General features: G+C 45.1%; 2 protein-coding genes across 10 annotated transcripts in view; both read right to left on the bottom strand.

The window, feature by feature from the left end:
- Positions 1-194: 194 nt before the first annotated feature.
- srpra (SRP receptor subunit alpha) lies at positions 195-15209 on the bottom strand. 3 transcript variants are annotated; one of them, XM_048265398.1, is made up of 14 exons: positions 14873-15208; positions 13135-13218; positions 12808-12971; positions 12323-12483; positions 10713-10869; positions 10165-10318; positions 9742-9866; positions 9081-9199; positions 8661-8747; positions 6883-7055; positions 5739-5952; positions 4095-4258; positions 3232-3330; positions 195-2744 (listed from the first exon to the last, which is right to left on the bottom strand). In XM_048265398.1, exons 1-14 carry the CDS (start codon positions 14993-14995, stop codon positions 2616-2618), a joined length of 1953 nt encoding a protein of 650 aa, XP_048121355.1. In that variant the 5' UTR covers positions 14996-15208; the 3' UTR covers positions 195-2615. The 3 variants fall into 3 exon arrangements, with proteins under 3 accessions (XP_048121355.1, XP_048121356.1, XP_048121357.1); XM_048265399.1 differs by having other exon boundaries at positions 10713-10866; XM_048265400.1 differs by lacking the exons at positions 195-2744; positions 3232-3330 and having other exon boundaries at positions 4135-4247; positions 14873-15209.
- Positions 15210-22138: 6929 nt separating this feature from the next.
- The window catches only part of LOC125308793 (spectrin beta chain, non-erythrocytic 4-like), a 95141-nt gene continuing 94451 nt past the window's right edge, over positions 22139-22828 (bottom strand). For all 7 annotated transcript variants that reach the window (XM_048265390.1, XM_048265391.1, XM_048265393.1 and 4 more), the window contains 2 exons: positions 22666-22708; positions 22139-22414 (listed from right to left, as the gene is read on the bottom strand). In XM_048265390.1, coding sequence (XP_048121347.1) covers positions 22172-22414; positions 22666-22708 — 286 coding nt within the window. In that variant the 3' untranslated portion in view covers positions 22139-22171. The remainder of the gene's footprint in view (positions 22415-22665; positions 22709-22828) is intronic.

The following is a 22828-nucleotide window of genomic DNA, read 5'->3' as shown; positions in this document are numbered from 1 at the left end:
GGATTAAAAGAGCATATAAACTTATAGTTCAGCGACATTTAATATCAGTGGTGCAAGGAGGTAATTATAGAAGACATTTTTATGTATGTACTCTGCATGGATTGTACTTTCTACTAGTGGAAATAGCTGTGTAATGTAATTTACGTACTTTGAAAATGACACTTTGGATGGGCATCAAATAACACCGACAGTCATGGGTTATAACAGCAGCTTTATTTAAGAAATGTTTGTACATTCTCATAAATTATGACAAAATGTTCTTTATGTTGCTCTCTGTGCATGTTGCACTACTGCAAATCAAAGTGGGACAGTCAGGTCAGGGGTCAAAATGGACAAGAAAAAAAAAAATGAAAGGGTAATGCCACAACATCAGTGTTCCTCATCTCTGATTTGAGTCATAATACTGTTCGAAACATCTTCCAGTTAGTACATGAACGAAATTACAATGTCAGAACCACAACTTTTTGCCCCCCCCCCAAATAATTTTCATTCAAAGAATTTACCTAACTTATTTTGCTGCTTTCGCTGCCGGGCATCAATTTTCACCAGGCAAGCTTACCATCAATGGGTTTCCATTCTATTCCATCACATCAACTAAAATATACTGAAGAACAGAAGAGGTACATTCATTTTTGATCCCTGCCAAAACTAGACTCTTGATTAATGTTTCAGTTGCACAACATGCCTTAAAGGAAAACAGACGTGAATGAGGGGTGAAGAGAAAGTAAGAACTTAAAGCAAGAGAAGGGCCTCCAGTAGTTAATATGGAATCTGAGCAGTAACAGGTTGGGAAGGGAAATAAGTGAGAAAACGAGACACGGCTGGACAGCACGAGAGAAAAGGGGTTAAGACTGATGGTTTGAGATGTCCCAGAAGTCTCACCATCAAATGACCTGGGCTGTGGAGGTTCGGGTTGTTGGTTTTGCATCGTCATTGTCATACATTTCCAAGTCAAATTGTCTTTGTGAGTCGAGTCAGTAGATCAGGTCCTTTTCTCTTCTCGTCACCTGTGACCTGACAGACATGAATGGAGGAGAGAGCATTCTAGAATAGGAATGTCTCCCCATTCAGAACATTCTACAATAGGAATCTCTCCCCATCCAGAGCATTCTAGAATAGGAATGTCTCCCCATCCAGAGCATTCTAGAATTGGAATCTCTTCCCATCCAGAACATTCTAGAATAGGAATGTCTCCCCATCCAGGCCATCGAGCACAGAACGGAGACCAGGAAGAGGACAGACGAGATTGAGTGGCCGAGTGAGAGAGAGGGTTCTTCTGAGATGGGAGGGCTTTGGAAAGAGTAGTGGACGTCTTGCTTTCTTTTTTCCCCCAGACTCAAATGAACACAACAAGGAAAGAAAACAGACAGTAGAGATGCCCATGCAGTGTCAGATGCATCATGGGGCTGTGGGAGCATAGGCACTATGGTCAAATAGGCAGTTTTCAGCAGCTCGCTGGAGAGAGGGGGCAGACTGAATGAGGAGTATTCAGCAAGACTGACCTGCTGCTGACCCTGAACAAGCCAGTAACAGGCACAGGTGTGATGAACACTGGTGGACGACGCCATGTGCAATAGTCACATCTTAACCTAAATGTGCGTTCTCGGTTTTGCTTGGTTATATACGGAGGCCTGTAACACATTGACTTCATGCTAATGCCAAATAACTCAGACAAGATAAACAAAATAAAATGAGGAATATATTACCCTTTGTTTTATTTTTTGTTTGTTTTTTTTATATCCAGGTATTTATGTTTTACTCGTTCTTTTGTATTTTTTTTTATTCATAAAGAGCTATCAAAACTGCACATATACTTCTTTGGCCCCACATCATAACCAGGAGGGAGGGAAACAAAAGTGTGTGTGTGTGTGTGTGTGTGTGTGCGTGCGTGACATGGTTGCTTGCTGAAAGTCCTCATGCCCTCCTCCTCCTCCTCCATGGCGGCTGGGTGAAAGCTGCTATGCATGAGAAGCGTCCGAGCGATGAGGCGGGGCATCAGACCGATGGAGAAGTGTGGTCTCAGGGTCTGCAGGGGCCACTGAGATCTGGCATGGCCTCTTGGCAGGGCAGGGCAGAGCGCCTCACACTGGCCGCCATCGGGACTGTGGCTGGTGGATTGGTTGGTTTCCAGGGGGGTTGGGGGTTCAGTCATTGAGTATCAGGGACTACTACATCTTGCAGGAGGAAGATAGGGAGGGCCACCATGTTTTCAAATTCAGGATGCACCTAAATATGGATGCTCACCTATTCTAATGGGCTAGTTGTCTGGACAAAAAATTAAGACTTTTCAATTCAATTTTGATACTACAAGTAAGAGGGAATAAAATAAAATAAATATAGCTATGTATTCATTTCTAAATCCAGATGTTCTTGTTGGAGGGAGAATGACAAACATCGCTTTATGGTATTCACTTCATCATTGTGGTACTCTTAAGACCATGTTTGGATAAATCAGATTAAATCAGGTGGTTGGCTTGACTCGTGAGAAATTGAAAAATCCTCTACACATGGTGGCCCTCCAAGATCTGGTTTCAGAGCGCCAGGGACGGACATGAGGGTGGGGTGGGGTGGGGTGGGGTGGGTGGGAGAGATCCTGCTAGGGCGGTGGGCGTCTCTTAGGCCTTCATGAGGGCGCTGACCACGGCGCGGGCGTTGAGGCTGCGCAGGTCGTGGTAGGTCTGCCCAGTGCCCACAAACACAATTGGCTGACCGGTGATGTAGGTCATGGAGATAGCGGCACCAACCTGAGCAGAAGAGTGGAAGGGATAGGTCAGCCATTTTGACCTCAAAAACACTAAACACATAATGACACAATCAGTGTTTCCCAGACAACTGAATTCCATTTGTGGTGGTTGGTTTGCCGAATTAACTTGAATGCAACAGTTTTTAACAAATTAGCACAGCTGGTTATGATGCTAACCAGATTTAAGCACAATTTAGTACAACCTGGAAAATCATTGTGTGGTGGTCAATGTTGATATTGTGGTGGGCCGCAACAAATATGTCAATGTATGGGAAACACGGACTCAAAACAATGAGGATGTCTGTAGTGAGGGTGTATTGATGGCTTTGTAGATGTAACCAGAAGGGTGAGGCTATATTAAGTAAGTCAACTTTATTCATAGCACTTTTCACAGTCAAGGGCCACTAAGTGCTTCACAGGAAATAATAAGATAGGAAAGGCAGTCAAGTATCACCCCTGCACCCCCCACCCCTGCCCTGTAGCTTCACCTTGTCATCAATGGTGTCGAACTTGGTGAGGACGATGCCATCGATAAGGCGGGGCCTATCAGACATGGAGTGGTCAGCCAGTGCCTGATTAAACTTCACCTGGAGGAGGACAGAACAGATGCACTGATCAACCACACCACCCATCACCCCATCCATCCACATCACCCCATGAACACACACTGATAATCCACATCACCCCATGAGCACACTGATAATCCACACCACCCATCACCCCATGAACACACACTGATAATCCACACCACACACCACCCCATGAACACACTGATAATCCACACCACCCCATGAACACACTGATAATCCACACCACCCATCACCCCATGAACACACTGACAATCCAGATCATTGTTGCTATAACCTGGCTCAAGACATATTCTCTTGTATTACAAGATGTTTAATGTTTATTTGTGCATTGTCCCTGTTTTAAATAAATACATTTCCATTCCACAGGAACAGGATATTATAGAGGTATTACAGAACACCATAGAAAAAAAAAAACTACCATAGAACTACTATAGATTATATCTTAAATCTATATATTATATCTTATATATTAAAGATAAACAGTAAGTCATGGATAAGCAAAAATAAAATTAAATAGGATCTCACTGTCACACAATGGCACTTGGCTTTGAATGCAAACTTTTTACTCGGGTCTCAAAACAGGACTGCCTGGTCTATGGTGGTCAATACAAACTCAGGCAGCATGTAACACAGCGCCATCTGCAGGAGATCTCTGGAAATTACTTGTTTCATGGATCAAACCGACTGCACTAGTAGCACAAAGTAAAAGTAGCACGAGTAGCACAGATTGTAGCACGGATCGTAACACGGAGCTCACTCACCAGCTGGTCCACGGCCTCGTTGCCCACCAAGGCCTCGCCCACGAACAGCACCAGGTCGGGGGTGTTGACGGCGATGAGCTTGGCCAGCGCGGTCATCAGCGGAGCGTTGTCCTGCATGCGTCCCGCCGTGTCCACCAGCACCACGTCAAAGCCCTGGTTACGAGCTGGGCCAAGGGTACACACACACACACACACACACACACACACACACAACGCACACGCACACACACAGAGACAGACAGTATTAGAAAAATATGCTTTTACTTAGATTACCAGGTAAATAACCAGAACCAAACACACACACACATACACACATTGATAAAACATGTATTGATGTGTTTTGGTTACATAGTTGGGTTGTTGCTTGAGGCATTTCCAGTGATTCACAGAAACTGTACTATAGCATTATTACCACACACACACACACACACACACACACACACACACACACAGACACACACACAGAGATACACACACAGAGATACACACACAGAGATACACACACAGAGATACACACACACACACACACAGAGACACACACACGCAGACACACACACAGGCAGAGACACACACACAGAGAGACCACACACACACACACACACACACATACACACACAGAGATACACACACACAGACACACACACACACACACACAGGCAGAGACACACACACACACAGAGACACACACACACAGGCACACACACACACACACAGAGACACACACACACACAGAGACACACACACACAGAGACACACACACGCAGAGACACACACACGCAGAGACACACACACGCAGAGACACACACACAGAGACACACACACACAGAGAGACACACACACAGAGACAGACACACGCAGAGACACAATCACGCACACAGAGACACACACACACACACACACAGAGACACACACACACACACAGAGACACACACACACTGAGTGCCTAGTCTGTGGCTGGAAACAGGGCCAGCAGAACCCTCTGAAGCCTAATTAGGACAGCTCCCCTGCCAAGGTGCAAAGGCTGCACGACAAGGTGAACCTGACATCTCATTTTGGGACACCAGCAACACGGACGGACACACACACACACACACACACACACACACACACACACAGGACTAGACACATCAGTACATAAGATGAAGTGCCATGACATAACTAGTTGCAGATAGTCAAACTAACAACAAAATATCATTATACCGATTATGTGAGCAAAGGGTAGAGGGGCAGTAGTACTGGGTAGGGTAGAGAGGGGCAGTAGAACTGGGTAGGGTGGGGTGGGGGAAAGAGAGGCAGTAAGACTAGGTGGGGGAGAGAGGGGCAGTAAGGCTAGGGGAGAGAGGGCAGTAAGGCTAGGTGGGGTGAGGGAGAGAGGGGCAGTAAGGCTAGGTGGGGTGAGGGAGAGAGGGGCAGTAAGGCTAGGGGAGAGAGGGCAGTAAGGCTAGGTGGGGTGAGGGAGAGAGGGGCAGTAAGGCTAGGGGAGAGAGGGCAGTAAGGCTAGGTGGGGTGGGGGAGAGAGGGGCAGTAAGGCTAGGGGAGAGAGGGCAGTAAGGCTAGGTGGGGTGAGGGAGAGAGGGGCAGTAAGGCTGGGGTGGGGAGAGGGGCAGAAAGGCTAGGTGGGGTATGTAGCCGGTGGGTGTTTACCAAAGGCGATAGCCTCCATGGCGATGCCGGCGGCGTCCTTGCCGTAGCCCTTCTCGAAGAGCTGCACGGCGTGGCGGCCCGCGCGTTTCTCCGGAGGATGCAGCGAGTTGAGGCGCCGCTGGTGGGTCCGCAGCTGCTCGACCGCCCCCGCTCGGAACGTGTCGCACGCCGCGATCAGCACGCTGAAGCCGTTCTCGATCAGCCAGTACGAGATCTACAGCAATAACAAGATCAATTAAAACTTCACATTTCCATTCAACTTTAATTAACATAATGACTGATAGTGTACCATTCACTGTCTGTTTATCATTATTAGCATACTATGTTGAAAGCGGCTTTGGATAAACGCATCAAGTAACCATAAACATAAATCGTTAACTGAGGTACAAAGTTGCAGGTGCAGTATGTACCTTGTATGTGTACACCGTCACACAACCATACGTTTGTATAGCCCACATTTCAGTTATTGTCAAAGAGGGAAGAGGAAGTGAAACTATGGGGACTTCCAGGGGCCTTTTGTAATGCAGATGAATGGCACCCATTGATAACCATAGAGTTCAGAACATGGAAGAACCAACGACTCTAGATGGAGAACTGTGCCAATGCCTTTTGGGTTCCATTTCAATGATTCGGATTCCTCTGCTCTGCTGCTGCTGAGGGGATAATGTAACTGGAACGGTACGTCAGAAATGCTCATTACAACTCATTAAGGCTTCTACACACAGTTGCGTTCCGTCAACGCATGCCAGTGGATGTTCCCGACGGTAGCTATGCAAATGACTTGAAGTATAACCGTAATTTGATTGGCTGGTGCCGTCCGTCGGTGCAGCAACAGCTGAACTTCTCAACGGGGACGGGAGCAACGCGACGGACCCACAATTCAGTTCGGCAATGGATGACGTAAGCCAAAGTGAACGGGATGCATCTCCAGCACTGCAACTCACGCAACTGTGTGTATCGCCCGGTCAGAGCGTCTGTTCTGGGTGAATGGAGGAAGAGGCAGGGAGGGTGGAGGATGGTGGAGGCCTCTGAAGAGGCAGAGAGGGTGGAGGATGGCTGGAGGCCTCTGAAGAGGCAGGGAGGGTGGAGGTGAATGGAGGGCGGAGGATGGCTGGGACAGGTGGTGTTGGTGGAGGTGTCTGACCTTGGCGAGGTTGGTGGACTTGCCCACGCCGTTGACGCCGCAGAAGGTGATGACGAAGGGCTTGCGCTGGGAGCGGGCCTCCAGTACGTCCCTCAGGATGTCCACACGGCGCTTGGGCTGCAGGATCTGCACCAGAGACTCCTGCAGAGCCTGCTTTACGGTCGAGGCCACAGCTGCAGGAACACACACACACACACACACGTTAGACAAGCAACCAATACACCAAAAAACACACACAGCCTGGTTTAGTTTCCAGGCCACCGCTTCAGCACACACACGGGTTAGACAAGCATCATAAAAACACACACACACACACACAGTTGAGGCCACAGCTTTAGGAGCATGCACAAACACATACACACAGGCTAGACGCGCAACACACAAAACCCGCAGCAGACATAGCCTGCTTTACTGCTCAGGCTGCCTCAAAAAGGACAGATGTACAAATTATGTGATTACGGGTTACGTGAAGATGCACACACACACACACACACACACACACACACACACACACACACACACACACACACACACACACACACACACACACACACACACACACACACACACACACACACACACACACACACAAAAAGAGACTGGCTGCCACACAGATACAGACACACAAAACACACACACAGACACAGATACACACAGACACATTCAAAGAGACTGGCTGCCACACACAGACACATAAATGATGAACAGTACTGTCGAAGCCATGACTTCACAGATGGATACAATACAGTCCAGTGGTATGCCACGTCAGGCCTTACTGAAATACACACACAAATATCACAGTCGGCTAGCGCAAGGGCCTGCTGGGAAACCGCAGAATGACCAACAGTGTTTACTACTGTTTGTGTCTGGGTGCCTTTCCTCTCAGGACACTGTCTAGGGTGGACAACTCATTCATTTGGTCTGCAGCCTCGGATTAAAATCTAAAGTCTGAAAGATCAATGTTTTAGCTCGATGTGATAACCTCTGCATGCAGGGAGACATTAAAATAGAATTTCGACCATGTCTAACATTTCCATGGACAAGTCAGCTACTGAGCTGGCCAGCAGGCAGAGAGCCACATGCTCTAGAGCCATCTTATTTCTATATCAGGTTGTTTTGCAGGCCGTCCGGGGCTGCGCTGGTCAAGGGCCTCGATAAGCACGGTTTATCTGTGTGTTATCGCTAAGGGAAAGGCCAGTTGTTCCCCACATGCGAGCGGACTCTCAGATGTAAGGTCAATGCTAGCATGTGGTTGGAAACGTGTGTGTGTGTGTGTGTACTCAGGCGAGTGAATTCTCAGATGTAAGGAAAATGCTAGCATGTGGTTGGAAACGTGTGTGTGTGTGTGTGTGTACTCAGGCGAGTGAATTCTCAGATGTAAGGAAAATGCTAGCATGTGGTTGGAAGTGTGTGTGTGTGTGTGTGTGTGTGTGTGTGTGTGTGTGTGTGTGTGTGTGTGTGTGTGTGTGTGTGTGTGTGTGTGTGTGTGTGTACTCAGGCGAGTGAATTCTCAGATGTAAGGAAAATGCTAGCACGTGGCAGGGAACGATGAGCCGATACACACATAACACTGAACAAATCTAAACATCCAACATTTCAGATTTTAGGTGCAGGTGTTGTGCGTGTTTTGATTTGATTGGTGGATTTAAATAAAGAATTAAAATGTAAGATACGCATGTATGTGTATGTGCGTGTGTGTGCGTGCGTGCATATGTCTGTGTGTGTGTATGTCTCTGTGTGTGTGTGTGTGTGTGTGTGTGTGTACACGGTGTACTTACTGGTGAAGGTGCCCATGACTTTGCCCTCCAGCTTCTTGGCCACTGAGTCACAAAGCTGAACAGCAATGTCAGCTGCTACATTCTTAGCTGGAGACAGAAAAATACAAATAAACCCAAATCGTATCTTATCAATAAAACAGTCAGACACACCAAAACAGCCATTACAACTAATACAGTATAAACTCGAAGTTGTTTATCACATACTGATTAGTATCTTGATTGGTTTCATATAGGAAAATACTACTCATCAGCAGACTAGGATAATCTATTTTTGTATTCTACTTGATTGTTCTTCTGTAAACTCAAACCTTAAATTGGTAGCAACAAAAAAACACAAGCACGCTATGTAAGCTGAGCAGTCAGTGGACAAATGTGACCACTCTGTGGAGCGAATCCGGAGTATGGCGTAGGTGAGCGTACCGATGAGGTGGTCCTTCATCTTGTCCAGGACGGGCTCCATGTCCTCTTGGCTCAGACTCTTGGAGCCCACCAGGCCCTTGAGCATCCCGAACATCCCGCCGAAGCCACCGCGCTTGGCCCTGCGCAGGAGACAGGAAGGACATCACCACCACGCACATCACCACCACATACCACACTCAGACACAGGTTTACTGACAAGTACAGGACTGATATCACCACCACATACCACACTCAGACACAGGTTTACAGACAAGAAGGAGGAACAGGTACAGACAAGTAGGAGGAAGGCCACCTTTACTTTTGAGGCTATTCGCCTTTTGAACTTGAATATGCTCCAAGCACCCTCCTCCATCTTCTCCTGGGACTAATCCCTTACACTCCTGTCTGTCCTGTTCTTTCTTTGTCTGTCCTGTTCTTTCTTTGTCTGTCCTGTTCTTTCTTTTGTCCTGTCTTATATGTTGTGTTATGTCTTACATGTCACTATGCCTGCATAGAGAAAATTGCCCCTCGGGGATAAATAAAGTTTTTTTAATTGAATTGAAGTACAGAACGCTTCTTCGGAGTTGAATGGTACAAAACTACACAAATTGGGGGACAAGTGGTGCAAATGGAGAGTAAGACGTTATTAGCACAAAACAAAACAATAACACCTGCTCCTCACCCTTTCTTGCTGGCTTCAGTGACGACCACTCTCTCCTCCTCTTCCTCCTCCTCTTCTTCCTCCGGTTCGCTGGACTCATAATCCACGTCTCTCAAGTCACCAACCATGGACTCCAGCTGCATTTCCTGAAGGGCAAAGCATCATGGGCAACTCAATCAGCATCACTAAAAACCACAAGCCAATCAGGGGCGCGTTTGCCAAAACTATAGTTGCTAACCTGTTAGCAACTTAGTTTGTTTGGCAATGGGAAATTACATTGCAACCAACAAAGTTGCTAACTTAGTTAGCTACAATGGTTTTGGGAAACGCGCCCCAGCATCACTAAACCACAAGGCAAATGTCTACTAGAGGCTGACCAAGCCACTGCCCAACAGTTCGATGCAGACCCTCACAGTCCCCTCACTCCTAAGCTGACGTACGTACCGGCTCAGCTTGCTCCCTGGCCATATCGTCTGCCTCCTGGGAGCCGTTGCTCTTGCTGTGGTCCAGCTCCTTGGTGTTGGTGCCACAGTTGTCCCACACACGGTTCACCTTGGCCTTCTTGGTCTTCTCCTTCTCCTTCAGAGGCTTGGGGGATCTGTGAGAGATGACCAGCAGTGTCCACGAGGTTGGCCAGAGAAGATTTCATACATGAGAGGGTTTCTGTGTGAATGTGTGTGTGTGTGCGCGTCTACTACAGTGTGTTGGTCTCTGTGCATTTGTGTGCATGTGTTGGAACTCTGATCTCGAAGCATCTGCAAGCATCACTACATGTGCAAAACATACTCGATGTGCGTGTGTGTGTATGAATCAGGTTCATATATCTACGTGCATCAGTACATGTTCCTATGTATATTTTGTATAGTTATACTTGTGAGTGTGTGTGCTTGCCTCTGTGCATGATATGTGTATGTGTGTGTGTGTGTGTGTGTGTGTGTGTGTGTGTGTGTGTGTGTGTGTGTGTGAGACTCATGCATCAGTACACGTCATACCTGGTGGCACTGCCACTCTTCGCCACCGCCCTGCGGAACATCTCCTCCCGGTTCCTCTGAAGGATTTCCTCTTTAGTCAGCTCCTGGTTGCCGTTGACAACCGCCTTCTTGGAAGCGGGCGGGGACTTGCTTGGTGCAGCTCCCGCGCCTTCCTCTGCTACAGAAGAGCACAGATGTGACACGCGCACCAATAACACCACCAGCCGCACGCACGCAAAGCTACGGGACTGCAGCAGTCACCTAACGTTTGCCATCTACACTACCGGTCAAAAGTTTGGGGTCAATTAGAAATTGTAAAATGTCACAGTTTCCAGAAAGAACGAGAAGTTCTTAGCCCACTTTGTGAGTCTGAATATGGATGTCTATATGAACTATACTGTATGTGTGGGTGGGTTGTGTATGTATGTACACTACCGTTTAAAAGTTTGGGGTCACTTAGAAATTTCCATTCCACTCCATTATAGACAGAATACCAGCTAAGATCAGAAGTATTGGGCAGCAGTTTTCAGATTACATTATGTGCATAATGTACATAATTGCAAAAGGGGTGTCCAATGTTTTCTCAGTTAGCCTTTTAAAATGATATCAGATTATTAGTAAACAGAATGTGCCTTTTGAGCATTGGGTGAATGGTTGCTGATAATGGGCAATGTAGACATTGCATTAAAGATCAGCCATTTTTTTCTACAACAGTTGAGAACCTGTTTGCAATTATGTAAGCTGATCTGAATCTGAAATCTGAAAACTGCTGCCCTGATTAAAAAAAAAAAAACAATGCTACTGATCTCAGCAGCTATTCTGTCTATTATAGAGTGGAATGGAAAATTCTATGTGACCCCAAACTTTTGCCCGGTTGTGTATATAGTGGCATCTGACGACATAATTGAATAGCAAATTGTGTGGGTGTGCATAACACCTCCACAAGTAAACCATGTCACTGTTTGAAGTGAGCATTAGCTAAAGTGTCTTCTTGTGTTTTGTCATAACTTCCCATGACTGAGTACATGTATGTAGTAGCTGAACATGGCTAGCAACATTCCAGTTGTTATGCAGAAGACGTTCATCTGGCTACTGTATTATCTGTGCGTGCATGCATCCTAGCAACATATCTGTGCGTGCGTGCATCCTAGCAACATATCTGTGCGTGTGTGCGTGCATCCTAGCAACATATCTGTGCGTGTGTGCGTGCATCCTAGCAACATATCTGTGCGTGTGTGCGTGCATCCTAGCAACATATCTGTGCGTGCGTGCGTGCATCCTAGCAACATATCTGTGCGTGCGTGCGTGCATCCTAGCAACATATCTGTGCGTGCGTGCATCCTAGCAACATATCTGTGCGTGCGTGCGTGCATCCTAGCAACATATCTGTGCGTGCGTGCATCCTAGCAACATATCTGTGCGTGCGTCGCGTGCATCCTAGCAACATATCTGTGCGTCGCGTGCATCCTAGCAACATATCTGTGTAGCGTGCGTGCATCCTAGCAACATATCTGCAATGCGTCGCGTCGCATCCTAGCAACATATCTGTGCGTGCGTGCATCCTAGCAACATATCTGTGCGTGCGTGCGTCCTAGCAACATATCTGTGCGTGCGTGCATCCTGGTCACTACCTTCTTTTTTGGCATTTTTATTCTTCTTGCCACCATGTTCCTTGCCCTTGTCCCCTCCCTTTGTCTCGATCATGGACTTCACAGTTTTCTGGGACTTCTGGGACTGTGTGAAGGTCCTCATGACCACAGGGTCCTTCACCCTGCTGCTCTCCTCTGCCTCGCTGTATCACACACACACACACACACACACACACACACACACACACACACACACACACACACACACACACACACACACACACACACACACACACACACACACACACACACACACACACACACGTTTAGCTTTAGATGCACAGAGAGATATTGCACAGACTTTCTCATTCTACAACTAGACCTCATGTGGTGTTATGTTTTGAGTCAGAAACGTATCAGCATGGTTCCTCTGAGCTCTTGTCTTCACCAGGTGTTTAAGTGATTTAGCCAGATTACTTCATTGCTTTGAGAAAAGAGAAAAGAGAGAAGAGGCCTAGGGAACTCACCGGAGAAGCTGGTCAAAATCATCTCCAAATTCAAAATCGTTGATCAAATATTTAATAGCACCCTTTTGCTCGAGTTCATTCTTATAACGATCCCTGAAGTGAAGTTGGATATCGTCTATTAACTTGTCCACATAGGTCAGCATGAGGATTTTTTGAAAACCCACCTGTAACAACAGATAAGTAAATCAACCAAGTTGTATAAGCATGTCCTCACTAGACTCTGTCATAATAACAGTAAGCAGTGTAGATAGCGTACCACTGCTATCAAACCAAATAAATGAGGATATATATATATATGTATGTATATAAAAAAAAAGACAAACCTACCACAAACACAAGCTCAAACTCATTGTCCAGCTTGTATTTTAGAGTCAATGCATTGTGGTTGAAGGAATTGTTTCCGCTGCGCTCCTAAAATGAGAATACGGGGATGTTAGAACACAGTGTAGGACTTGCTTTAAATCAATTACACAACTGAATCCAACTACAACAAACAATTGAAGGCCATGAAATATGAAGACGAAATTTTACAGTTTTTCTCAGTCGCTTTGCTGCTTTTCTCACATCACTATTAACATTTGCACAAGCAGTTAGTGCATTTCTCTAAACAACTAGTGAAAACTGCAAAAAAATGGATAGTCCATTCCTCAAAAGCAAATATTCATGTCAATGAAACTGCCATTGTCATCAAAATGAGAAGTCTTGACACCATTGTTTATTAACAAGATAGTCAAATGGCTTTGTCATGTTTTCATTATAACTGTTTATTCTCTCAGTGTTTTCCAATGCAAAAAAAAGGGTCAGAACTCTGTGACACTACCTGAACATGCTCAGAACAGCACTATACACTACGTGTACAGCCATTTGAAAACTACAGTAAAGTTACACATTGCTGTAGTTAGGGGAGTAAGTGAGTACAAGACACTTATACGTTTCACTCATTTTTACTGTATGCTCTTTGCAATTCTACAGCATTGTGACAGAATTTGATAACTAGTTCAACAATTTTGTATGTAACTCAAGCAATGAAATGAAGACTATTAGTTTCATTGGGAATGACTATTCAGCATCCATAAGTATAGTTCATTTTGACTGACATGACATAAGCAAATGATAATGTTATAAAACAGCAGAGAATTGTACGAAAGCAACTGATACATGTACAAAAGCATTTGCAATTTGTTCAGAGGAAGGAGAAATTGCTACTATGATGTGCACAAACGACTAAATGTTGTAGAGGTTGAACTATTAGTTATGAGAATTTTCATTCTGATCTGAGAAAAGCACCAAAGCGACTGAGACTGTAACTAGTAACCTTTGATGAGCAAATTCATGTAGTTCACTTTGTCTTCATTAGCATTTACAAGTTGTTCAGAATGTGTCTGTGATTTGTAAGAGCTAACCGTAAAGTCGTGAATCACTGTCCAGTAGCCCCCCACGAAAACAATGAGATTTAAACCCTATTTCACAGTCAAAGTTATGTGTAAAAGAACAAAAGTGCTTTTTAAACCCCGTCATTGTAGGTTCAGCTGATCGCTCTACCGGTATAAACTAACGTTGGTTGACGTGTGGCGTAGAACCCATTACAAGCAAGAATTGCGCAACATGAACAGCATGCAGCGAGCTGGCACGAAGGCTCACGTTCATGTAAGCTAAGCTGCCAAACGAAGACTGAGCAACAACACTAGCCTTATCGTATAAGTAGGTATAGTATAGTAGTTGCCTGTTATTTTGCGTCAACGTCAATAATACAGTTTACGACTGGACGCCTACATATGTTTGGTCGCTTAATAGTCAAACTAACGTCAAGTCTATGAAAGGCACTAACTTATATAATCACTTATTCCTTTTGATGGCTAACTATATTGCAGTGGGTAATGTGGCTGCACCTGCTAGTTTGTTTGCTAGCTAGTTAAATTGCAGTGATTGCAACACGAACTTTGCACGCTAGCTAGTTAGCAAGTAAGCAGATTAGCTGTTAGCACGTTTTGGTTAGCGGCGGCGGCAGACCGGGTGATGACGACCTGATTTCTACTTGTATCATCACATGTGCTACTAGATTTACCTGTAGGATGACAGATCGGATGAGAGCGTTGACAGGTCCAGCAAAAGACTCAGCAACCCCAGCTCCCTGAAAACACCACAACACTATACCCCCTTTACTGAAGATGGCGAAGAAATCCAACATCTTGCCGACAAGGACTCAAGTTAATCACAACAAGGATAGATAACACTCTCAAAACATAGAAATAAAATATATAGTTAATAAATTATAAATCCGACGTCAACTTCTGTAGTTGATTTCGTCTACAGGGAAAACAATCAGTCACTTCTCCTGACCAAATATTCCCTCCCAGGGTTTTCCCACAACTGTTTTAGACACGTCAGTTGCAGAACGTAGGAAGTGACGTATCCTGCCACGTCATCTGACAGACCATGTTTTAAAGTGCCAACTAGAAGAAAGTCAACGAACGCCATCTAGTGATAGATTGTACCATTCACTAGTGGATGAACCAGTCATTCACAGACAATTAGAATCAACATTTTTTGTTTAATGTCATAGGCCTATTGATTGGGTGATTGTTGTAGTTTCAACACCTACAGTCATACCTCCATCATCAAGTTTGCAGATGACACAGTGATCTTGGGCCTGATTAGTAACAACAATGAACAGCTCTACTTGGATCAGGTTGATGAGGTGGCACAGTGGTGTCTATCTAACAGCTTGACACTGAATATCAATAAAACCAAGGAAATGGTAGTGGATTACAGAAGGCAGGAGCAGAACTACAGTTACAACCCACTAATGATCAGCGGGCAACCTGTAGAGAGAGTCACAAGTTTTAAATACCTTGGTGTCCACATTACTGAAGACCTAACATGGACTGTTAACACTCAATATGTTCTGAAGAAGTCCAGACAACGACTCTACTTCCTTCGTCAGCTAAGGAAATTCAAAGTTTCTACATCCATCATGAAGGCCTTCTACACTTCAGCGGTTGAGAGTGTTCTAACTGGTAGCATCATCACCTGGTATGGGAACTCCACAGTTAGAGATTGTAGTACTCTGCAGAGAGTAGTGCGCTCAGCTGAACGTACTATAAGAACTCAACTCCCTGCTCTACAAGATATCTATTCCAGAAGAGTACTCCTAAGAGCCCAAAATATTCTGAAGGACTCTTCTCATCCTAACAATGGATTATTCCTACCGCTGAAATCAAGAAGACGCCTATGTAGTCACAACCCCCACACACACACACACACCCTACAAGACTTTTAGCACTTTTACATCCCTCACCCTATGCTACAGACCTTTTATTTATTTTCTTATTTCATCACACGTCAAAACACACACACACACACACACACACATATATCTGACTTTCTCCCACTTTTGCACATCTCCATAGAACTTTTTATTTATTATTTTGATTTCTCCTCCATCTACCCATGTCCTTGATTGCCTAGCCTTTCTGCCCCACCCCCACCCCACCCCCATCCCCAACACACACACAAAAAACACACACACTTACATCATCACTGTCATCACCTCACATACATACAGCACACTGCTTGCTACAGTAAGCCTCCTCTACTTGTTGCACACTGCCCCCTACATACACACAGCACATTGTCTTCAGGATCTTCTTCAACACACATCTCTACATACCCACAGCACACTGCCCCCACCTACCCACACACACACTACACACACACACACACACACAGTCACTGCTACACTCCCCTCCCGCCCACACACACATCTTCATCACTCACATACATCATACATACAGTAGGCCTACTCTGCTTGAAATAGTAAGTCCCTTCACCATACTTGCAGTACACTGCCCCCCTCTCCCCTACATACACAGCACATTATTTCATCAGGAAGCTTCTCCAACACACATCCCCAACATACTTACAGCACACTGTCCCCAATACACAGCACATTGTCTCATGAGGGAAGCTTCTCCAACACACATATTGCACACTGCCCTCTCCCCCACATACACAGCACACTATCCCATCTCTCCCCTGTCATCCCCCAACACACACACCAAGACCCCTGGCAGTTGGGTTAGCCCCTTGAGCCGTGGATCTGCCCAAGGTTTCTTCCTTGGTAAGGGTTTTCCTTGCCCTGTTGCTCTTGGGTGCTCCTTGTTGGTGCCCCAATTCCAATCCTCCCCCCACCTTTCTTATGCAGCCCTTGCCACTTAATCTACTAAACCCTCTTCTACTGCACTTTTGCCCCCCATCTCTCCCCTGTCATCCCCCAACACACACACCAAGACCCCTGGCAGTTGGGTTAGCCCCTTGAGCCGTGGATCTGCCCAAGGTTTCTTCCTTGGTAAGGGAGTTTTCCTTGCCCCTGTTGCTCTTGAGGTGCTCCTTGTTGGTGCCCCCCCCAATTCCAATCCTCCCCACCTTTCTTATGCAGCCCTTGCCACTTAATCTACTAAACCCTCTTCTACTGCACTTTTTTACCCCCACACTTTGCACAAATAGGCTGACACCAGACATAATTTCACTGCATTTCTTACTTCCAGTAACTATATGCATGTGACAATAAACTTCCTTGTATCCTTGTATCCTTGTATCCTTGTACTACTAGGCTACTGTTATGCAAATGTGAAACATCAACTTTCAAAAGTTAGCTAGGAACTGATTTTGTGTGACGTTTCCATCATCCATATTGGGTTAAATGATAGGTTTAAAATATAGGTCTCTATTGGCATATATAATTTATAGGCTATGGTTTTATTTCATATAAGTCCTTCAAGAAGCTAGGCTACTAATCATAGCCTATGGGGATATAAAACATCACATATTCTAAAGAGCTCAAATTATTTACCTCTTGTCACCTCCTAGAATGTGTTGTTTATATTAATAAACAATAAACTGTGGAGAGCTTGCTGTCCATCCTGGTGGGTCTCACCTGCTATTGTATATCAACAGTGAAATAGAAAAAGTAGGGGAGTCACCATGCAGTGGTCATTTACCTTGCCCATTTAATGGGCCCTTTAGTGGAGACATACAATCACTTATCTTTTCATGAATCTGTTTCAGTGTGTATTGTGTCAATTAAGTCAAATCAAGTCTGAAGATGTTAAAGAACCACAAGGACACTGACATATCACAATTTGTATTTATAGAGGAAACGACTGTACAGAGTCAAAGATTGTAAGTTTGGATCTGCTTTATACATCATTCATTTGTTCGTTCGTTCGTTCGTTCATTTCATTCATTCGCCATTTCCTTGAACTTGTGTCACCCTTGTACAGTGATTGTAAGCAAAGGGATGAGACGATTAGACATGCAGAGCTGTATCATAGTAAGGACTATGTAATTCATGCAACTTTCCACCCAATTCATCATGGTTTGCATCGTCATCCACCACTCATATTACATTTTTTTTTTTACAAATAAAATTCCCCCATTGATATTTTAAAATTGTTAAAACCCACCGTTTCCTTAAATGTAACAGCAGAAACAAACCAACCGACCAAACAAAAAAAAAATCATTTTGTTTCCTTTAGAGAAAATACTTTAAGCAATTACAATTTGTACAGGTCATCAAACCACTGAGCTTCAAAGGGTGGTGCTTCAGGGTCTAGACAGCAGAGGGATGAGTCAGAGGCTCTGGACTGACTGTTCTTCTCCCCATCAATGTTCAGCCATCGGATGAACTAAAGAGACCTCACTAGCTCAGAAATCACTGACATATAGTGTTTCGCGGGAGACAGACAAGAGTGAGCGTCTCAGTCAGCTTAAGCTCCCTTTCTATCGATTCAGACACAGGATTTTTTTTTTCACTGGACTAAGAACATGGAGGTGGCTATAAATGGAGACACTGCAATCCTGCCCAACAAAGAGAGCACCAGGGAGAACAATTCATTCCCTGGCAAAAATCAGAGAGTCAATCAGAGTTCTGTTGATAGTCTGAGTGAGAGTAGCATTCATCCCTGACGGCCACATCAGGCCCCTATGGACGCAGCTGATGGTCAAGACTGGAATAGGAGGTATTGATAAGGACCGCAGTGAGAGAAAGGCTCGATCACTTCACCTTCTGGAATTACAGACACTTTATAAAATTGTGCTTTCTGTTGAGTCCCGCGTTACCGCCTGCACCTGTTTGTTAGGAAGGGCAGTGAACCAAATCGCTGTTTTTCTGTAAGATGACAAGTATCTCTAGACTTGCTGGTTACAATATTATTTTAACTTGCATGCTAAATCTATGTATTAAAAATGCACCATGAGATGTAGGCTTAACCAAAACAAAAATATTCCTCAAGTGGATGACGGTTAGCCAACCACACTTCCAGAGATCCATCCTATTGAACCTTCGAGCTGAACTTATGAAGAACAACATAGCTCGGGTGGGGTATTTAATAATACATCCCTACTAAAAACACAGAGGGGAACCTGTGTCTTCCCTATATAACATCCACACTAAAAGCCATAACTATAAATAAATCAGGATGAAACTGTAGTTTGTTACTGAAGGCAGTGAACTAAAGCCTCGCTGTTAACCCAGAAAAAAACTGCCATGGCATTCCCTCTTCTCAGACCCTGAGGCACCACAGCTTTCCAAGCGATAGCACTGTGCAATGGGGTAGCAATTTAGTGCAAAGTAAAAGTTGCATAAATTTCTCTATTCGCATTGTTGACACACACACTCTGCTCCCGTCCCCCCTTTCCCCACTTTCTGACCAGATATAAGTAGCTCAGCTGCATACCCTCCTTCACGGGAGAGACTCATCGCATAAAAAATAGGATTTTGTACCAAAAAACTAGAGTAAGAAATGAAACGGAAAAGGGGAATCAGAAAGAGCATCCCGTCAAGAGATGAAAAGACACCTCTGCCCGCTTTGCATGAGGAAAGCCCCGCAAATTTGAATGAGGAAAAAAAAAACACATGTGACTGTCATTCCATTTTAGACTGAGACGTCAATGCAATTGCTGTAGCTAGATGCAGCTTGAGATAAAAAAAAATGTTTAATTTACAGATATAAAGAGACACACTTTTCTTTCAGAAGACAAAAAAGAGCACGTGGGCCTAGACAGAGGTCACTCCACTCTGGTCTAGCTATCAGTGTGTTACATGGATGTTACTCTGCAAAAACAAACAAACAAAAAAGACCTGCATTGCTCATTTTTTTGTATCTCAGCATTAGTAAGATAACATTTGAAACATCTGCATGTCCACTTAAAAATGACAGTTATGCATTATATACAAGTCACGACAAACTCAAGAGATGCTCTTGTCAGGCATGAAAGAACTGCAGTGAGTGCAAAAGGTCCCCTCATACACAAAACCTCAGAGGAGACGGATTAACAGTGTGATGACCAGTGACCCTGTTAGTGCAAGCTTTCGGCTGACCAACATGGCTTTGTTTACCATGCCTGTGTGACCTAACTATGGGTGCCTGCACAGACCACTATAGTTGTTCCTCACCAGAACCTAACACACCCACTGTGTTTATAAAAAGCACATTGGTGATCCGTGCTGTGTATGGCACAGTATCCTGTGTATGTGGGAGAGAGAGGGAAAAAAACACATTGACAAGATGCATGTTGCATGTAACCATGGTGATGAGGTGGGTCAATCATGCAGTAAACCTTAGTTTTGTCATTCGCATGTACCGTGATGCATACTTTAGAGAACAATGAAAGAAAACAAACTAGAACAAAAGCTGCTTCGCTTCTTCAGGAACCGTCTCAATCCGGTGACCTCCTTGCATATCTAGTCTGATCTGTGAGTGGTCAGACAGGCCACAGTTTTACGCTGTGTTCGTCATCTCAGTGCAACGTCCTGATATGAGTGAACGCCAAATGGATTTGTCCACAGTTTTACAATACGACAAACCCTTTGGCCGTATATGGCTTTGCTGTGCTGATTATTTGGGAGCTTTTAAGATATAAACACTGACGGAGACATGTACTGACTGTGTTATGCAACACACACACACACACACACACACACACACACACACACACACACACACACACACACATACATACACACACACATAATAACAGATTCACAATTGCGAATTTGCAATGGCTGTGGAATATGCTGTCCATTGAGCGATCATCAACCTCATCAAAACACATTATTTCATTCTTCAGCTTCATTCCTATTCTTGGATCTTTCTGATAATTATTGTGAAAATGATATGCCCTTTGTGAAGTGTTGGACTGAAACTGAACAGTTGGTCAGTGGTATCAGCCATGCATGGAAGACCAGAGGAGTCGGAGATGAGAGACAGGATGCTAACACAAACCTGAGATATGAACACCATTGATGTGGTGAGCTGTGACACATGCACACACACACACACACACACACACACACACACACACACACACACACACACACACACACACACACACACACACACACACACACACATCACACACACACACACACACACACACACACACACACACATACATACACGCATGTACGCATGTACTCACCAATACACACATGTGCGCACACACACACACACACACACACACACACACACACACACACACACACACACACTTAAATACACACATGCCCAAACAAGACCAACAAATACACACTACTAAGTAACTAAATAGCACGTGTTCTCCAACAAAAGGCCACTCTTTCAGAAAAACAAATCATTTTGGCATATATTCATTCTCTTGCTTGGGATTGAATAGATAAGATGTCAAGACATACAGTTGTTAAATAGAAAGACAGATACATACGCATTTGAATCTTTTCTTGGACAAACCATAAACAAACAAACAAACAAAACAAATGTCATGAGCTACTTCTTGGTAATACCTGCAACTGCAACGCTTTTAACACTACCAGCTATACGCGACACTGTTCAGGCCCAGGGAGGCTCCACACCACTAGGGGCGCTCTGTTGTGCCTGGGCCAAAGCACATCAGCCGTCCGACAGATGGGACTGTGACACAGGCAGGGTGTCCAGTCAGACGTGCGTCCCCATGCTCAGAGCGACGGAGGCAGAGAGAGACAGAGCGAGAGGAGGACCGCGAGAGCACAGTGATGTGTGTGTTTCCATGACGTCACGCAGATCCCACACTGTCGTCCCTCCTTTTTCCAGGCGACGCCCCACCGGCCCTAAGAGAGGCAGCAGCGGAGGGGGACAGGGCCAGAATTTCCCTTCATAAGCACACACACACACACACGCACACACGCACACACACACACACACACACACACACACACTCTCTTCGCGACGCAAAACCACTCTTCAGCCCCCTCTCCTCCCTCTGCCTTCTGAGTTCCTGCCTCTCGATCTTGGCGCCCACCCATCCTCCCCCCCTCCAGAAAAAGAAAAGAACCCAGCGGGATCCAGGCTCACTTCTTCTTCCCCGTGCGCTTCTCTGGTTTCTCGCCTTTGTCGGACCGCTCGGAGACCCGGTCGCGGTCGCGATCCGACTTCTCGCCCCGCTCCGACTTCTCTGCTTCCGACTTCCTGGCATCGCGGCGCGTGCCCTCGTCCGTGGAAGAGGTAGTAGGCTGGGGCTGACCCCACTTGGCGATCTCCTCGTGCTCGTTGATACTTTTGGTGATGTTTGAGACCCAGCCCTTCAGATCATCCTACGGCAGACAGCAGACAGACAATGAAAGCAAGAAATGGAGCCAGAGTGAGGCATCAACAGCAGAATCGCCACACAGTCATCATTGTGCATTTTCGAACCAATATGGCAAAAGATTGGCTTGGTTTTACAAAGACTGCAGGCTCAATACACAGATTGTGCTACATTAAGTCACATGAGAAGTTGTTTAAAGCTTGCATGGCCTCTGGATTTGGCTGTTTTGTTTACATTATTGGTTGAGGGATATCTTACCTCATCTCTTGCATGGAAAAGAAATTCACTTCCATCTTTTGTCCTGAAACAATGATAGAATGGGAAACCAATTACCTTTGTTTGAATGAGGAGCTTTGAGGAAAAAAAAAAAAGATTTTGGTGCATGGCCACAAAGCTACCATAACGGGAAACACAGTTGTTT

The sequence above is a fragment of the Alosa alosa genome, chromosome 15 (assembly GCF_017589495.1).
Source record: "Alosa alosa isolate M-15738 ecotype Scorff River chromosome 15, AALO_Geno_1.1, whole genome shotgun sequence".
NCBI lineage: Eukaryota > Metazoa > Chordata > Actinopteri > Clupeiformes > Clupeidae > Alosa > Alosa alosa.
Note: the sequence above shows the minus strand (reverse complement) of the source record. Positions and strands in the feature narration are given on the sequence as shown.

Excerpts from the sequence above, each read along its gene's own strand:
- srpra (XM_048265398.1), bottom strand. The coding sequence starts at position 14,995 with ATGTTGGATTTCTTCGCCATCTTCAGTAAAGGGGGTATAGTGTTGTGG. Across the intron at positions 10,870-12,322 it reads TAAAAATGCCAAAAAAGAAG|CAGAGGAAGGCGCGGGAGCT; the intron begins GTAGTGACCAGG and ends GCTCTTCTGTAG. Across the intron at positions 9,200-9,741 it reads ACTGAAGCCAGCAAGAAAGG|GGCCAAGCGCGGTGGCTTCG; the intron begins GTGAGGAGCAGG and ends TCTCCTGCGCAG.